The following is a 19,418-nucleotide window of genomic DNA, read 5'->3' as shown; positions in this document are numbered from 1 at the left end:
AGGTTTTGTTGAAGCTGAGTCAGAAAACCTGATTAGTCGTTGGGATGTCCAGGCAGGATTAATCTGGGATTGGAAATAGGCTGGTAAAGAAATGCTTGGCTGTGTTTCTCCTCCTCCTCCTCTGTCGGTGCTGTGAGAAGATTTCATGCATGTGGGATGTGGTGTGATCAAGTGGCTAGTCCATGAGGGAGGTTCTCAGCAGCAAGTGGAATGAGATATGTTACTCTCTAAGCTGCAAGGAAAAACAGAAGGGAGGTCACTTTGTTCTCTCTTTGCAATATTTACCTGCTATTTTATCCAAACTGCAGAATCCTTCTCTATTAAAAAATTATCTGTACTCTTATCTTAGATTCTTGATGAAGCTGGAAAATTTTTAATCAGAGAGAGATACACTTAAGGAGTTACACAGTTTCTCAAATTTTTTCATGAAAGCTAAGTCCAGTTCAGTTATTTATCAAGTAATACCCAAAAGGTACTAAAAGAAGCCCAGAAGGATCCGAATTTAAGGCCAAGAAGACAGATCCTCCATAGTAGAGACAGAGTACATCATCCTGTGTGCACTACTCAGGTTATAGCCATGCAAATTTTTCAGGATAAAGAATCTATTGGGATGGTGGCAATCAGAGTGGGATGCACACAGCATGCACTTCCAAATATGTTCCTCAAATCCACATTTTTGTGTCAATGCTTCCCTTGGAGGGCAGCAGGCTGGAGGACCTAAGGGGATGGACACTACAGGTCAGAAGCACTGTGGTGTTTCACAAGCAACTCCCAGTGTGGCAATTTGTAGAAGGACCTCCTGCACCTAGAACTTTCTCCAAATAACAATGAGACTTTCCAGGAAGTACATACAAAAGCATGATGTTGTGACTTCTGTGAGAGAACACGGCACTCTCTGCTTCAGAATTTGTCCTTAAAATGTACAGTGCCTTCAAACAAAGAGAACTGGGGCTTCATGCCTCTGTTTAACTCTGCTCCTACGCATAGTTGCTGAATGTCCTTCAAAGTGGAAAACGTTACTTGCTGTCAGCTATGCAGGCACACTGTGCAAGCAAGGAACTGTAACACGGAGCAGCAGGACGGCATAAGGAGGGAGGGGGTTTTGATTTCTGACTTATTCATGACCCATACAGCTAATTTAAATTATTTGTATAATTGTGTTTAGACAGAATGTGTTGGTGTTTTGCTCTCTTAAACCCAGAGGGCATTTTTAGGATATCTAATACGCTATTCCAATGCTTTCAATACTAGTTCTTGAATGAACTCTTTGATCATAGAATCATCAAATGGTTTGGGTTGAAAGAGACCTTAAAGATCATCTGTTTTCAACCCCTCCACCTACTAGACCAGGCTGCTTGGAGCCCCCACCCAGCCTGGCCTTGAATACTTCTGGGGATCGGGCATCCACAGCTTCTCTGGGCAACCTGTTCCAGTGCCTCACCACCCTCAGAGTGAAGAATTTCTTCCTTATATCTAATCTAAACCTGTGTGCTCTTTTGGCTTCCAGTCATTATCCCAGAGTAAAGATAATGATTCCCAGAGTACTGTGAAAATTCAGAAGAATTCTCTACAAATCATTTGCCATCATCTGTCAAACAGAAGTATTTCCCATAAAATCTAAAGGGGTACAAAACTGTGAAGAACAGATTTATAGCGAGCTATTGTTCGTACTTGGGAGGAGAGGAGACTTTCTGGCTTAGCACAAAGCTTTAGAAAACCGAGGTCTGAAACACAGCTCTTTCCTCTGATGTCTTCCTGCAACAGCCCCTGGAGGAAAGTATCATTTATGAAGCATTGAGCTTGCAAGTTAAATGAGCCATGTTGTGTGATCTGTGCATTCAAGAATGGGCTCACTTCTTACATGGTATGTGTGAGCCGCAGGCTGCTCTTAGAGAAGCAAGTGACACTCCTGGACCAAGATGATTCAGTGTTTCTGCTTTCCAGGTTCTTGCTATTGGGCAGATATTAAAAGATGGAAGAGGCACAGGATACAATGTTTATTGTGCACTGCAGTGAATCTCTTCCCAGTCACACAGCCAAGTTTGAAGCTAAATTCAAATGAAAGCAATTCATTTCAATGAAGATAAAGTTTGCAAAAGATAGTATTTCCCAGAAAGTGCAGCTGAGGCAGATGATTTTCTCATCATCTTTGGAAGGAGAAGGTCACTTGGGAAGAGGTGAGTGAAAATTACTCAAGACTGCCTGTCCAACAACCCTTGACAGGGAACTGGATCAGATTCAGCTTTGGTGGATGAAAAATAGCAAGAGATGGGCATTCTGTGAGCTGCCCTTTCTCCCTTCCTGCTATCGGGGGATTCTCTGGTACCAAGCTTAAGCCTTTCTCCTAAGAATAATTATCAGATAAAAAACCCTATGGACTCCTCCAAATACCTTAATTCTTTCAGTGCATAAGGTGCTGCCACTGGGGGTGACAAGATGAAACCATCCCTGGATAATTGACAGGGCAAGCCCATTCTGTTTGCTGCCAGCTTGTGATCCACTCCGCTCTCTCAGCACATGCACCAGTCAATGCCCGTGCCAAAGCAGGCAAATGCCTCTCACTCCCTAGCTGGGAAGTGCAGGGACATCTTTTCCCATTGTCTGGACCATAAAGCACTGGGCAATGTGCCAAGGATTACCTGCTCTCCTGGTGCTTTTTCCAGCAGTGCATGTGAAACCCTCCAAGAGGTGGAAGGTAAGAACAACCTCTTGCAACTGCTGCCTGTTTTTGGAACAGTGGTGCCCAGGGCTGGCTGGTAGCTGATGGAAATGGGCATGAGTGGTACAGAGCCCAGCAGAAGGTGCTGCAGGGAAGGGGCCACTGGTGCAGGGAACAGAAAAAATGCCAGGGGTCAGTTGGAAGAGTGAGGAGGCCATGTGTGCATTAAGGGTGAGTCAAGTGGGAGAACTTTTTAAATCATCGTAAGGTTTTTCTCCTTGAATAGAAGTTCCTCAAGCAGAGGAAATGGAGATGGAATTTGGGATGAGTTTTGAAACCATTCTTATCTATAATAATACAACAATAATCAATAATCCTGTTACTTGTGCTTCCCCTCATGGTGATCTTACTTGGCACACTGATTTTTTGGAGCCCTGTGTCCAACATTATCTACACAGTGTTTAGGGCTCCGAATACATTGGTTGTTGCATGAAGTCCCCAGCTACTTTAAACTAGTATTAATTCAAGACCAGCATAAGGAAGAACTGAAGACAGTCTGTTTTTCAAAAGAAAAAATCTCTTGGACAAGTCTAAGCAGATTACTCTTCTGCTTAGAAAAAGAGAGTAAATCTGAGGTTAGACCACTGAAGAGCACATGCTCTTTCCCTAGTGACCTCCTGGGAAAGATTGTGAATTGAGACTCAGGCTGTGTGTTGTTTATCCAGAAGTGATTATACCAACAGAAATGCACTTATTCTTCTCCATTGCTTTTCTGAAAATCTCTTATAATTACCTTGGTTTGAGATAGCATTTGATAGAATCTAGCAGCTGAACAACCCTGATTGGCACCTCTGATTACAAGAGACTACACAGGGTGGGAAACCTGAAATTTAGCTTTATTTGCTTTAGAGCACTTATTCTTTTGATGCTTGATCCAAAGCCCACCAGAGTCCAAATGAAAGTTCCCATTTCTTTAAGTTTTAGTTCAATACCTTTGCCAATAGTCATTTAGTCACAGACTGACTACTAGCATATGAAATCAAAACAAATCTTACAAAGAAATGTTAAACAGTGTTTGTGGACAGCAGGGGCTCAGCACGGACTTTCACACTGGAGAAAGAGGTTCCCTAAGTCACTCCCGAGGTACTTTGGCAGGATAAAGAGTAGGTACCATGAGTGCCCAAATGTTGTGTTGTCCATCTGGTACAATTTGGCCAGACAGATTGATTCTTCAGTGACCTGAATGCAGCAAACTTCCCCCTAACAAAGCCTGATTCTGTTATTTTTTTGTTTGGATGCAATAACTTGGGAATGCAGATTGTTAGAGCTTAAACATGTAGTTTCTGAAAAACAGAAACCTACAGGCAGGTTTTGTTACAGCCATTTAGATGGATTAACTCTAATTCAGACACAGTTAGTTACTCTATTTATTTCCCCCTGCCCTGTTTTCATGTGTATTATCTTACTTCCTGCAATCCCAGTGGCATAGAAATCAAGCATCTCCTCATTAAAATTCAGAACTAATAATTTTGGCATCCACTGTGCAATAAGCAGCTTTATTTCAGATTGCACATAGCCTACATTTTGTACCATAGACAGCTTTACAGAGTAAAGCAAGATATATAGTGGCCAAATAAAAGACAAAAGGAGCAGGTTGAACCTTTCAGGCACAGGGTTTTTTTTTGCTAGAAGGTCTGCCAGGACTACATTGTCCTTCTGGTCATTATTAGAACAGGGTTTTTAGGTTTAGAGTTTTTATTAGACTTTCCCTGATACTAACAACAGTATACACACATTTGAGATCTTTATTTTTGTGTAAAATGGCTAACTAGTACAGTTCACATCTTTAGAAATGGTCTTAAATGTTTGTAAATTCGTAGAGGAAACAATAAATTTGCAAAGGGAACAAGACGCAGGTGGCCCTGATCATGAGATGAATCAATTAACCTAGGATACATTTAAGGGGGAGAGAGAAGTTGCTATTGAATTAAGTCTGTTTTGGAAGAAAGGGTGGTTTTGTTTGGTTTTTTTTCTCCCTATGTTGTTGGTTGTTCTGCAAGTGAAGCTTTTCACACTGCTCCTGACTTACTGCGTTACTGAGGATAGACTTAGATGACAAACAGGTTTGTTGATTGTTTTTCATTTTTAATTTTTTTTTTGTCTGCACTATGGTTTCTGTGTGTGTATTTGCATGTATATCATTCATTCCAGTTCTTTATTTGCATGGAGCAAAAACAAATACCTGAATGGTCTCTAAGAGTACTCAGGAACAGTCTTCCTATCCTGTACTGGATGGAATGTTGACATCTGTGTGCAGAAAATCATGGTATCAGAGGCATCTGTAAGCTATAGTCAGCTCTTCCTGGTTAGAGTGCTGTTTTGCAAGTTCTCCTAAGCTTAAATCTCTTGAATGTTTGCATGAGGCAATCATGTGACAGAAATAGATGGGTTTTTTTACTGTTTTCGAGCTGTGGACACCATGATGCCTTCTTACCTGGTTCTTAGATGTTGTCCCTCATCTGTGAAGTTGCTCTCTGTAAACCACTTTGGCTATCTGCAGCACTTGATATGTCTGCTCCTGACTTTGTTTTTAGCACTAAATTATCTATGACAAGCTACCCAGTAAATAGTTATCGTATTATGTGTTAAGTTTTCCTTTGTTTTTATGGGTAATGTGGACTGCTCCTTCAAATGCAGCTTCCAGCTTTTTGATTGACTCTCCAGTTTGTCGGGTCCCATGTGATTCTCCAGATGCAATTGTGCAATCAGTTACTGTTATCAGCTCCAGATTAGCAGGGAGATTGGTTTGCATTCATCAGAAGTATTCTTGGCATTTACCAACTTGTGTTTCAGAATGTGGATTACTGGTTATCCCTGTGTCTTCCCTTGTGACATAAAAATGTAAACTTCAGCACTGATAGCCTCCTGTAGGTGTGGTCCAACATTCACAGGTTCCTGCCTTGCATATTCTTTGTCATAGAGTTTCATACTTGTTTACCTGCACCTAGCATTTTATCTTCACCATAGTCCACTTTCTCAGTCCCTTGTTTATATTTTAAGGTGAAGAATACCTTCACTTGGGCAAAAATGATGGTTTCTACTTTGGGTTTTATTAATAAGTAGTTAGGAGGCTTGAAGAGGATGTAACCCCATTGATAACAAACAGACTCTCTGAAACAAAACTAGTTTCTGCAAACCAATGTACTACATACATTCCCTTTCGTAGGATGCTGGCTGGGTTGAAGTTTGTCTCTGGCTTTTCATGGTTATTTCTCCTCATGCAGAGTTATTTGTAGGATGTGAAAAAATCCAGAGTGGTTACTGTTTTATACCTATGAACATAAGTTATCACTTTAAATGACACTGAACCTGTGGTCCTTCACTTTTCAGTACTGAGGTCTGCATGATTTTAGTTTTGGGCAACTCTTGGAAGACAACATAAAAATGTGTTGTGGTGTGACTGTAGGTGGCAATTACATCAGCTGTGCAGGTCTTCAATGTTTATCTTAAAAGGTATTCACAACATCTTTCTTTAGAGCTTACCTTCACAGATTGGGATGCTTATGCTGCAAACCAGCTATAGGAGATTGTGTGTAGCCCAAACTTCATTAGGCATCACCAGCAATATATAATCAGAGTGGTAGTAGATGTATAAATGAACTTGATATTATGGTATCCAGATTTCACTTAAGCAACTATCTTGAAAAACCTATTGATCCGGAAAGCTGGTATTTGATTAAAGAGATGTTCATAAACCATGTAAACAAACCTAGCTCTTTCAAAACAAATTTACTGCTTAAACAGGAATGAATCTCTCTGGGTTATACTGCTTTCTTTAGACCTTTTAGCTGAGAGAGGATCTCTTCAAAACTTAAATCATTTGCAAGTACACATAGTTGATCCAGTCATATATAAAGCTGCAAGATGTGCAGTCTCAGAATCTGTGCAGTCTGAAATACAGCTCAAAAAGTTTCTAAAAGTACTGGAAGATCCTTAAATGACTGATGCAATAGAAACACGGACTTTTCAGTGGCCGAACACGTTTTCCCAAGAAGAGAGTGTGGGATCAGACCCCTTCCCTCCTACACACTGACATACCACAGTGCCAAAGCAGACAGATTTCACCTGGTTTGCAGGGCAGTTGGTTTATGGAGAACAGCTTTGGTTTACTGTAGCTGCTCTCTGCTTCACACACTCTGTGTACGACTTGATCAGCTCCCACTCAGAAGCTGTTATTTTTCTCCTGTTACACATGCTGTCCAAGAAAAAAGCTTTGTGTTACAGCTATATGTGATCCCATTTTCTCATGATGACCTTTTCTTAAGTATTTTAAAGTAAGACCTCTGACTGAGAAAAAAACTTAGATGGCACTTTGAGAGTGGGTAAAAAAAGCTGTAGGCAGGTATTTTTGAATTAGAAACGCAACAGGTTGGGCCTGAGACTCCAGCTCCCCAGCAAAGCACTGGGCAATCAGTAGGGTAACCTAAAGAAAATGCCAGATTTCCAGTGCCAAAGAAAATTATTTGTGCATTAACAGAATGTGTCTTTTGTTACTGTTATCAGCATGTGTCTCCTTTTCCTAGACTGTAGAGATGTGGATCTGAGCTTTGGTAATAACACTGAATAAGACAAGTCTTAAACAGATTGACTTAATAGGAGTCCAATGTTCCAAACAGATCTCACTTTAACATTCATCTTGAATTTTCTCATAATTTAATTCTGTTATTTCTAGTGATACTCCTCCCTAGAACTGGGATGTCTTTTCAACTGACTTGAGGCAGAGTGGAATCTCTGGTCTGTTGCTACAATAGAATGTACTGTTTTTTAGACTAACTGATATTCTGTTTGTAGCTTCCACAGGTTTTAATGAAACAGGAAAAATTACCTTTATCTGCAGTGTTAAGGACCTCCTTGGAAGGTCACAGCATTTGTGAAGTACTCCAACCATGGAGTAATGCTCAGTGACCACCTAGGTTGATTGACTCAGTGAAACAGCCCCAACTTCTACATTCTTTCAAATCTCATTACCTTTGCAGTAACTTCATATATTCCCAAGATTAGACAGTATGATTCAGTCTGGTAAATATTATAGCATTGCCTTGAAGAATTGGCATCCTTTCCTTCCCAAGGCACACTTCTTCCAATTCTGAAGGGAAATGGTGCTAATTAGATGTATTATGAAGATATGACATATTGATTCACTATAGTGTCTTCCTTTTAGGAAACCTAAATAGCAAGACCAGAGCTCTTAAAAATAACTGCATTAGTTACAGGCAGTGAACAATTGTCCTGGTTAACAGCTTGGCTCATGTGCACTGCCAAGAAATCCCAGGCTAGACAATGAACTTATGTTTGTCAGCTTTCATTTGATTTCACCAAACGACATCACAATGGTGTCTGTAATACAACTAATGCAATATGGTATAGGGTCTGTCTGCACAATATGGATACATCTGAAGCAGTTTTAAACAGTGGCAGACTACCTGCAGAACCATGGACTTCAGCACGAATTGATTTCACCAGACTCTGCAAGTGGTTTTGCTTCTCAGCTCTCTGCTGCAGGTATCCAAATTTTCCTCTAGCACCCGTATTCACCTGGATATCACAGAATCATCAAGGTTGGCACAGATCTTCAAGATCATCTAGTCCAACCATCAATGTAGCACCACCATAGTCACCCCTAAACAAAGTGGATGTGCGTCTATTAGCCTCAGCAGAGATCGCAAGGCACATTCAGATCAAGGATTTTTTGATGATTATACTCAAAGGAGTACTGCTTGAGGGAAGGATTTTCTATTTTACTTCACAGGGTGATGACTCTATCAGCTTCTGGTACATCCAGCTAGAGGTGAGGGAGCTTGTACAATTAGCCACCAGATCTGAAAATGCAGTAGCAAAGAGATAAAAACCTGCATATTTTCTCTCTTCTGTGTCTGCTGCCACAGAGAGTCTGTCTGAGGTATATGCAGGTCTGGATCAGCAGATCAATACTTCAAAGACTTTGGAATGAAAAGTCAGTCCCAGAGCTGTGTAGGCATCCAAATGACTTGCAGCCTCTTTATGGCTTCTAAAACACTAGTTTTTCATCCCTGATCAGTTCCAAGCTGTGATACGTCAGGGAAGAAAATATCTTCCCAGCTCCTTTAAAGACTTTCTGCTTTACTGTGATCTATATACATGCCAATACCAACAACATTAGTCATCCTTTTAATCCTTCTTAAATCTGTATATTTATGTATATAAATACTCAGGTTTGAAGGTTTGATTTGAGACCAGAAATAGAATTCCCACTACCCATGCCTGTGTTTCTGAATGTTTATCCTTTATTATGCTTGTCTACAGCACCCATCTTGAGAGGAAACACAAGGTATCTGTCGTTAACAACACGCACAAGCCCCAGGAATAAGCAAAATAGTTGTGAATAGTTAATATTTTTCAACAAAAGAGTCTAATAAGGAGATGGGAACTTTATTTTTAGTACTACTACTTCTTATACATGCCTTTGATTATAAGCATAAGAATGCCATTTCAGCCAAACTTTGTCTGTAAACCTGATAGAAAGGAAAATGTGGTTTCTAATCTGCTCTAACTGAGCCAAAAGCTAAATCCTGGCATACAGGCAAAATTTGCAGTTGTATTCCCCATCAGCTGGTGAGTGTGAATGTTCCATGGGTGGAACACATGGGACTACAAGAGGCACAGTGGGAGTGGGACGTGCAAGGATATATTACCAATATTGGCGGCTATCTCCCTTTCCAGCAACAGAAACTGCTGGGATCTGAAGAGCTGCACCTTCATGCTTTTGCTCGATGCTATGTATGCTTCAATTCCACTGTCACTGTGCTATTTGCTGCAATTTGGAGATGGGGAACTTGCTCAGAATGACAGCTGAAAAGCCCATCTTGCCACAAGCTCTTCTTCCTCTTCAGTGCAGTAAGATGACTGCTCAAGTATGAACAGGCTCAACCTTTTGGCACCTGTCAGGAACATTAAAGGTCACTTAATACAGCAATTTTCAATGCATTTTCTGCTGAGCTGGAAGTAGTTCCAGCACAGGGCATTGTAAGTCACCTTAGTACAGGTACTTTCTAGGCATATGTTGTGCTTCGGACCATTGCACTGCTTCTGTGTGTTCGTTACTGAAGCACTACACTCAGCAATATTGAAAAGTGGGCCAGGGAGCTGCACTTAAAAGAAGGCTCACAAGCCACACATTCCTTCACACCCAGACCAGCCAACACCTCTCACTCCAGGACCTTTTCACCCTCTAACATTTCCTCTGTCCTTCATCAGACCTCTCTGTCCCCATGTCTTGTAAAACCCCCTAGTGTCCACACTCCAGTCCCCTGGTTTTCATGATTGTATCTGTAGGTAACTGGTGGATGATCTGTGTCCTGCAGACTTTGAAATCTCTCTCCTGCAACGTCTCTTTCATCTGACACCTGGGGCATGTAATGTTGCATAAATTTGTGCCAAAACTATAAGGTTCTTACTACCCTCCATTAATGTTCATATCTAGATAAATCAGATAAATAGACTCCATAAAGGAAGAAGATGTTGAGGGAAGACATGTCTATATCTTAGGCTTTGGAAATCACATGAGCAAAACAGACTGCAAGACCACATAAATCATTAAGCAAAATGAGTGACTTTCAGTTCTGTATTTAAATGTCAGCTTTTTTCCTAATGTAGCAACAAGGCTTCATACATACAGATTGCAAGTTAGAGAGGCTGCTGATGTTAGGTACCCCTGTCTTATGGTAAAATATGTGAGAGAATGATTAAAGGCAGAGCGTGTCCTACAGCACCATCTAGCAGGCTAATTTAGAAGTGGTCCATATCCCTGGATCCATGACTACAACAATGATGATTATGTGCATCAAAACCAGGGTGCACTTCAGTCTTGTTTCACCTTCCTTGGTGTAAGAGCTGCTTCTTGAAACCAGAACTGTGCCAGTATGGTGATTAGTAAAGCTGAGTGTCTATTTTACCCAGTCGTATTAATTATAAATATCTTAAGAGAAACCGTAGTAAGAATGCAATGCCAGTTTTTTGAGGTTTAGTTTAAGAAATCCTTGTTTTTTAGATCTCTCCACCTGATACAGAAGCACCTCTCAATGTAAGATTTCACAAACCCACCCGACCTTCTCTCCGTATTCACCAGCAGGATAAGTAAGTCTTAGTGTGATGAGGGATTTTAAAAGCCTGAGAGTCTCTATGTGTTTCAGTTAGTGTGACTCTGTTGTCCATCGTCACCTACACACATTTTCTTTATGCATCTTCATGAAGTATGAATACCAATGCCAACCTACAAATTGTAAGTTTTAGCAGAAGATGAAGCTCCATGCTGAGGCTGCAGAACAAAATCTGTAACAGATCTCTACTGATATAAAGAGGGATATGAAGTTTTTGTTGATTTTTTTGTTTGTTTGTTTGTGTTTTTGTATTTTTTTTTCCTGGCTGCCTCATACCTTGTTAGAGCCTTGGCACTTCCCAGAGTTTTCAATGCTCCCATTCTGCTTAATAACCTAACAGAAAATGATGCCTTTTTGTCTGTTGCTGTTTTCTGCTAATAGTGACATAAATGTGGTAATTAAGAGGACCTGATGGGTGACAGAGCTGGCAAAAAGTGGCTCAGAGAGGGCCAGGTGAAAAAGGTGGAATTTTTCCTCCGATTTCTCCCTTTGGGTGGCAGCAAACTATTCATCTGCCTTGGCATACTGCATAAAACCATAACCTGAGGGTAGAACTGTGCCCTGTCATGAAGAAATGTGTTTTCTTAGCAGTTAGCAATCTGTTTATTGGAAGTTAAAACCAAGGTTGTCATTACCAGCTTCTGTTCACAACAGGCTATGCCTAGTCAGGCCTGTTTAGCACTAGCATTTCTAAAAATCGGATCATCTAGTAGGAAAAGCATCAGATAAATGTCTTCATTAGGATACTTTCATGAAAGTCCTAAAAATCCCCATGAATTTGAAAGAGAACTCCTAAGTAGTCAGTTTACGAGCTTAATCCTTTCGTGTGTACTCCAAATATCATGGTAAAATGTCTGGGAACTAAACCTTTACTGGTAAGAAATACTTCAATCAGGGGCTGCTGCAAAGTAAGCAAGATCTGTGAAAATTAATCATAAGCAAAAAGTAAGAACAGCTTGCTTTCATTTCTATTCTGCTGCCTCTCAACCCACTATCCAGCATAACTTCCATTTGGATAGTGAAAAATTATTACCTTATGACTGCCTAGTGTGAAGGGACACTTTGAAACAATCATCCAGCATCAGTGCAAACTTCCCATAAATGAGACAACCTCTTTTACTATCCCCTATGCAAATAAAATCCTAATCTGGCCAAAAGCTGTTCTGTATCCTTGCTTTGCAAGGACTGCACATCCCAGGGGCAAGGCTGGAGTTCCCAGAGCCAGGGCTTCCAAAGGCTGCTGCTCTGCCACCTCCTCTGCATTTCACCTCTTTCCAGGGCCTTGGGAGCGCCCAGCCTGTAGATCAAATCCACACGGGTTTATGGCGAAACCACACTGCTTTCAGCAAACAATAACTGTAAAGCAAGTTTAAAAATCCCTGCGTGTGCTACTTTCCCATTAGGAATGACAGAGAAATCAAATCCTACACGGCGGATGCCAGCTCTGCCACTTGCTGCCTTAGCGGCAAGCATTCCTGCCCTGCAGTGGAGAGAGCTGAATAAAGAACACAGATGTACAGTGTTTTGCAGGGAGAACGATGGGAGTTAGAGCACAGAATGAAGTCGTGAGGCGGGCAGAGAGCGGCAGCGCCCGCCTCACAGAGAGCGGCAGCGCCCGCCTCACGCTGCGGCTGCTCTTTGAGGGCTGGGGCGGGTGTCTCTTGCTCTCCGCCTGCAGGGGCAGGGCTCGGATCTTCCCCTCGCTCCGCTCTCCGGAGGGCAGGTTCAGCGGGTCGGATCTTCCCCTCGGCCCGTCCACCGAGGCCGGGTCCGGCCCGTGTCACTGCGGCCGCCCGGAGGGGACCCGAGCCCCGCCCGCCATGGCTGCTCCGCCCGGCCCCGCGCCGCCCCTTCCGCCCGCAGCGCCGCCTCGGCGGGACCGCGGTAGGTGCCGGGCGGCCGCGGTGCGGGGCGGGGGTGGCTCCTGCGTGGGCCCCGGGGCTGTGGGATGTGCCCCCCTCCTCTTCTGTGATTTTAATTTTCGTGACAGCCCTGGAGGCGGGTCTGGCCCGCGTCCCGTTTCCTGATCGATCGTGCGTTTAGTTGGGCTTTCTCCTCGGCTACGTGCGATTTTAAAGCAGTTAAATCAGTAATACACACTTGTTATGGCCAAACCTGTCCAGATATCCCCCATCTGAACTTTAGCTGTTACAGATCTCGGAGTTCAGTGAGAATTAAGTGCCTGTGACACCGCAGAGATAATTCAGCGTGTGGTGGAGGCCGCCGTGTAAGCTTGGTGGTGGCTTCATGGTTATTAGAAAATTAAATTTGCAGGATATGGGCCATATAAATTGCATTGCAGTTTCCGGCTGCTTTCCTCAAACATCAATTGCACAAATTTTGTGAATAAAAATAGATGCCATGCACCGTAGGGTTGCAGTGGGATATCTGCAGGAGCTGAGCATCTGCACTGACTCCGGGGGAAGGTTTGAAAGCATGAATGGTAAAATGTGATGTCACCAGTCTTTCTTTTATTTTCCTGAATATTGACTGTTATGAAAAAAACTGATGCTCTGTGGCATTTCCTGCTTACTTTTGCATTCAATGTGCACAATCACATTTGATCATGCAAGGAAGGAGTTTTCATTAGGAGAGTGGAGTTTTCAGTGTGGTCTGTCCTTCCCCACACGGGTGTGGATGTAAGCTGAAGAAGGGCTTTTTTCCTTGCAGCATTTCTAATCTTAAAACTATGTTAGCCAGCTCTAGTGAGAGGGCATTCTCTGACAGGAGAAACCTGTGAAGTCCCTGCCTCAGCTTCACAGGAGGATCAAGTGATAGGCTCCCTACAATCATCCCCTTGGAAGTGCTTCCCCCTGCACTATTAATGACATGACCTTTTCAATCAGATCTAGACTACCAGATTTGCCGGGAGGTCATAAACTTCAAAATGGTCATTTGATTTTAAATATTACCATTTTCTGGTTTTTAGTTCTGTTATTTTAGTTCTACTCTATTGGTTTCATCCAAGGTCTTGGCCCTTTAGTGTGTTTTTCTTAAATCATATTGTCAAAAAACTCAACACCTCCATCTTCAGCAGAATGTAAGAATACCAATAGTTACTACACAAAGAAATACATATTAAATTATTGTATGATTACATACATCATTGTTTTTATTAAGCACTCAGTGTGTGTTCAGTGCAGCATAAATATTAAACAAGATTATTCTTCCCCTGGTGAGTTTACAGCCTGAAAGATCTTCATAGGAAGATTAAAACACCACCTTTAAATTATTCTCTTTTTGTTTCCCTGTGGTTAACACTCATTTGCTGTTGATCATGACTGGTGTATCCTGGCATGTCCTGTAGTGCTGTTTGATGATGTTACAGACCCCAGTTGTCCACTCTAACGCTCTGTGAGAAGTTCTTGTTCAGCACACGTGGAAGGAGAGCATATGTCCCTGCTTCAGCTGCTGCCATACAGAGCCCAGCAGCATAGCTGAGACCCACCTTTGATGGTACTCCAGGCTGAGACTTTAGTTGTTGTATCAAAGCACCATTCCCTTCTGCCACCTCGGCTTCCTGTGAGGACAGCTGGAAACACTCATGTCTTTAACAGCTGCAGCAAGATTCTATGAAGCTCCTGTGTTAAAGCTCTGAGAGAAGAGACTCCGCAAATGGAAAGAGTGGTGTCCAGTTTTCACTGATTTCTGCTGGATTTAGGTGCCTGCTTCACTTTTATACGTTCATAGTAGCACCATTCTAGGTGGGAATTTTGCACCAAATAGAATATTTCTTAAGAAGAAATTGGAGCTTTCCTGAGCAGAGCATGTAATATGGCTTGGATTATAAAAAGAACTGATGCTTCCCAAGGGAAGCATGACTCTTGAACTGAATGAGTTGGCAGGTTTGAAAGTTTTTAAGTTTATTTGCTTATTTAGAGTCATAACATAGTTGTAGGCCCTGAAACTATTTATGTTCCAGTTTCTGCTCTAGATTGAACATAGTATTTGTCAGAGAAGTTAGTTCAGAGCCAAATATTTAAGAGTAGCTGCTGAAAGCATGCTGCTTTCTGAAAATAACTTTTTGATAAGTTACCTAGAACCACTGCCTGGAAGTTGAAATCTGAAAGAAAGAAAGAAAGAAAGAAAGAAAAAAAAAAATGTATAAAAAACAGATACTGTTTCTTGTTTTTTAGTTGGTTGGCTTTTTTGTTACTTGGGTTTTGTTTTGTTTTTTTTTAATACTGAGCTTGACTATCCATCAGAACAAACTTCTAAAGGAAAATTCTGTCTCCTGAAATTTTTCAAATCAAAATGTGATCCTGTTTTAAAAGTTGTAGTCAAGCTCAGCTTATTGAATTTAGTATTCAGGTTACTGATTAAAATTTTTGCAGCTGCACTCTAGAGGAGGTTGGCATAGACTGATCTAATTACTGGCTCTTTCTGACCTCAATACCCATAGACTGTTTAGTGGAAGGCAGGAGTGGAATTGTGCTAGCAAGGATTAGACAAGTGTGTTGGGTAAAGACAGGCTGTGTATTGATTGCTGGGGGAGGAGGAAGTGTGGTGGCTTTAGTATTGTCTTTATTGTGGTAAATTGATTTACTGGAGGAAAGGGAGAAGTTAATTCTTCATATCAATCATCCTGTATTGCAAGTCCCAAAAATTGTTGCGTATCCATTCCGGTGTAAAGATGCTTTGTGTTTTGTTAATGTAAAAATTTGTTTATTTGGTTATTGTGCTCTGCTTCTTTTAATGTTTTCTGCTCTGGTTGTTTGGAATTTTTTAGTGCTAGGGAGATGACAAACCGTTTTGTGCACACTTTAATTCCTGATTTTGTGTTATGAACAGGTAGGATTTGACTATGGCAGTGCTGTTCCTGCGGAAGGCATCTGTGTGGTTAAAGAAGCACAAGATCTCTGTGTTGGCCGTTTCTTGCATGGGACTGCTTGGCACTAACCTTTCCTATCATGTGTTTCCTGAGCAGACATTCAAACTGCTCCACGAGTGCTGGTCAGAGGGGCAGCCAGCTGAGCTTTCAGAGAAGCTCTGTGGTGTGTTTCAGGATGTCCTTCAAGACACTGGTGTGAAGTCCACTGGCTTCTACAGAGCCTTTGCAGCTTCTGGCTTCCAACCTGTGAGCGCTGGCATTCCCTGGCTGCCCGCAGGCTGTTTGGTGGGCATCCCACCCAACTTTGATAGCACAGCCAAGGATAAAAAAGGAATAGTCAACCATATTGTTGTAATAAATGGCAAGGAAGTAGACTGGGAGAGCAGTGAAGGTGTAGCTTTGAAGGAAGCTCTCACATTTTCCCTTAAAGCTCAGAAGTTTGCCATTGCCAGAGAAGTTGTGTACTTGCAGAATGGCAGCCCTTTAGCAAGTGCAGTTGTGGCTCCAACTTGCTTGGCTGGGACGTTTGTCTGTGGGAGAGCTCTAAAGCTGCTTCTGAGGTTATCCACCGGCCCCGTGATCCTCCGCGGCCTCTGTAACCTTGTCACTGCCATGGGAGGACTGCTCTGCTATTATGTCTCTTCTGATGCCATCACCTATCACCTGGACTGCAGGGCTGACACGAAGGCAGCCAGGTTTTCCGAGGACTATGCCAGCGGTGGCCTTGAATTTTATGATAAAATCTTGTCCCGCAACAGGATTTTTCGTGGTCTGATGGGCAAACAAGGAATGAAAATGTATGCCCCGAGTGGTAACCTTTTCCCAAGGCACTGGTTCAGAATAAAGTATACCCCATACACTTACCGGAGAACGTTGATTCTTAATATTTTAAGAGAACTCCAGGCATCTGATGGGAGTGCTTGAATTTTACACTTGTGAATTATGTATTTTGGAACACCACTGTAATGCTTTTTTCTTTTTTTTCCTTCTGTATCTTCAATAGAATTTTGGGGTTTATTTTTGCATATAGTTCGGGAAGAGTTGTTGCACGTTTCTTGAATAAAGAATTCTCTCTTAAAATATTAAAGACTTGCTTCCAAAGTGCTCAGTTCTGTGTGCATCTCAAATCACAAGGCTGCTGAGAAGGGAAACTTTTCAGACACTGATCTGGAAGTTCTGCTGTGCTGCTTTGCCTTCCTGCCATTTCAGTCTGGCAAACTGGGAGGGGCAAGTCCAGCAGAGAGTTTTGGGATCACTATGATTTAAACTGGGGTGTTTGCCATTTCTCCTATAGAATAACTCAGTTATTTTAAAAAACGGGCACTCTGTATTGTGTGGTTACATAAATATCAAGACACAGAGTGTTTCTGTTCTGTGTAAGTTCTTGTGCTGTGTATATTCTTACGCTGCAATCACCATTCTTCAGTAGGAGACATTAGTTATGCTACAATTCCTACCAGTACAGACAGATTATTACCAGCACCTGCATCATTTGCTTAAGTCTAGTTCTGCTCTCTCTAGTACATGGTGACTGCAGTGTCATGGTCAATATTTCCCCGGAATGGTAGTATATAACTGGACTGTCCTGGGTTGGTTGTTTTCTCACAAGTGGGATGAGCATGTTGAGAAAAGGTTTTTCTGCTTGCTTTGGTATAGTTTTTTGTTTCATTTAAAAATATGTGTAGATGTATGTCGCCTGTTACGTCAGTGAAGGCAAGGTACGAGACATGAGTCTGGCATTTGGTGCAGAAACTGGTGAGGTCTTTTATTAAGCGTTGCCAAAGGAAATTATTCTCCTGTATCCAACTATCTGTCAGGCCAGGCTTTGCCCAGGATTACTAATCTTCTGGAGAAGTCTTTAGGAAGCTTTCCACTATAGCTTCACCTTGATTTTTCAAGGTGATAGTTTTCAAACTTTGTGGTTCCCTCTTTTCTATGTTTCAGTTGCTGTTCCAGTAGCTCTCCCTGGTGACATCAGAGTAGTTCTCATCTCTGTCGTCATTCCCACCAGCAACTTCTATTATTTTGTGTCTTCTCAGTCAGAGATGTGCTGAGTGTCCTCTGCCTTGGCTTTGTCCTTTCTTCATCTGCTACAATAAGAACTGTCACACCTGTGTTTGCTCAAAGCATTACTGAGTTCTGTTTGCCTTTTGAATCACATGGTGACATAAAATTGATATTCTGGCTGCTGAAGCACTGCTGGTGCTTTCCATTGCTGAAGCCATGCTTGTGAGATGTTTGAGTTTCTGCTGAAGTAATCTGTACCATGTGCTTCTGAAACATCACCTATTGTTTGCACTTGTCCTTCTCTCATGAGGTCATGCGATACCTCCCTGGTGCTTTTCTGACTGTAAGGCATAAAGCTATTGTTTTTGTGTCCTTTCTGAAAGAGTCTGATTAAATTTCCCGGTCTGTGGAATAAGAAGAGACTTTACTTTTAGGCAGGGGTCTTTAAAAGCTTGGAGCTAATTTTTTTTTTACTAGTCCTCCAAATAAATCCAGTATAAGACATTACAGAAGTTTATTGGTAGAGTGACATAGTGATTCAAGACTGGAATATAATTCCTGGTTTATATAGCCTGTGAGTTCAGTTTATCCTCCTGTTACTCCTTCAGACATGTCTAAACTCCATTAAATATTCTCAGAGAGAACTTGGCCCATTTGGTTTAAGTGGTTGAAGGAGCTGCTGCTACATAGAGTGCAGAGAGGAAATCAAGGCCTTCTTGGAGATTTACAACAAGTAACAGTTTAAACAAAATAAAATGAAAGTAATCTACTTGACTTTTATCACTCCTTACTGTTGCTTTTCGTCATGATGCCTGCAGCTAGTGTGGTTATTTGACATTGTTAATGTGTAAAGGCCCAGTGATGCTAATGGGTTTTGCAGCTGTGCACTTCACTTGACTCTTGCAGTGGGATTGTCTAAGAAGCTCCACATATCTATAAATGTTGTGTCCCATTTACCGTTCTTTGAACTTGCTGTGGCACATTGGTGTTGGTAAGGAAGGGCTGGCTAACATCAAGATGCATGACCCTTCTTTCCAAAGGCAGAGTCTTGCCAAGGGCTTACACACCTCCATTTCTATACAGTTGAGCACAGTGTCATAGTGTTAATATAGGGAAAACAGGAACTGCAATTAAAACTGCTAAATAAGATTTCCCTGAATTTTGGTAATGTGCAGGTTGTCCTGGAAAAGATTTGTGTGTGTGTGTGTGTGTGTGTTGCCAGGTAATTGCTTTTTGCAAGATCACTCATGCTATTTGGCAAGTAAAAATAGCACAACTCAAATGCATGGCCATGACATTACTCACGAAAAGTCTTTTATTATACTGCAGATGTTTTTCTGTAGGTAGAACTATCACTGAAATCAACCATGAACTCCACATACTGGTGATAAAAATGGTCTGGTTTTGAGAGGTTCACTAGAAGCAAGCATCCTAGAATTAAAGGTGGAAATGTTCCATAGTAAGAATCGTTTGATGTGGAAAAGCAAGTTCATTCAGTGGCCCAGAAAACACCAAACAAATCAGTTCTTAAGTCGTGTCAGTGAATAGCCTCCCCCAGCTCTGAAGCTGAAAATCTGAGGAATTTGAAGAACTTGTTTTAGTATTAACTGGCTTGTTTTTGCTGCTCAGACAAGGCAGACTTTGTACAATTTTTTGTGTAGAAAAGCAACAAAAACTGTTAAGCTAAAAGGAATTGCTAGGAGATGTAGATAAAAGAAGTCTAAGT

General features: G+C 41.7%; 1 protein-coding gene across 8 annotated transcripts in view; it reads left to right on the top strand.

Moving 5' to 3' along the window:
- The first annotated feature begins 12,487 nt into the window (after window positions 1-12,487).
- TMEM177 (transmembrane protein 177) overlaps window positions 12,488-19,418 on the top strand; it is a 36,866-nt gene continuing 29,935 nt past the window's right edge. For 3 of the 8 annotated variants that reach the window (XR_005980992.2, XR_005980993.2, XR_003961258.4), the window contains exon 1: window positions 12,749-14,515. Coding sequence is in view for 5 of the 8 variants with exons in the window: in XM_072932026.1 (XP_072788127.1) it covers window positions 15,659-16,609 (951 nt within the window). In the remaining 3 variants the exon portion in view is untranslated. The other 5 variants (XM_072932025.1, XM_072932024.1, XM_012574867.5 and 2 more) reach the window with 5 other exon arrangements.

The sequence above is a fragment of the Taeniopygia guttata genome, chromosome 7 (assembly GCF_048771995.1).
Source record: "Taeniopygia guttata chromosome 7, bTaeGut7.mat, whole genome shotgun sequence".
Classification (NCBI taxonomy): Eukaryota; Metazoa; Chordata; class Aves; order Passeriformes; family Estrildidae; genus Taeniopygia; species Taeniopygia guttata.
Note: the sequence above shows the minus strand (reverse complement) of the source record. Positions and strands in the feature narration are given on the sequence as shown.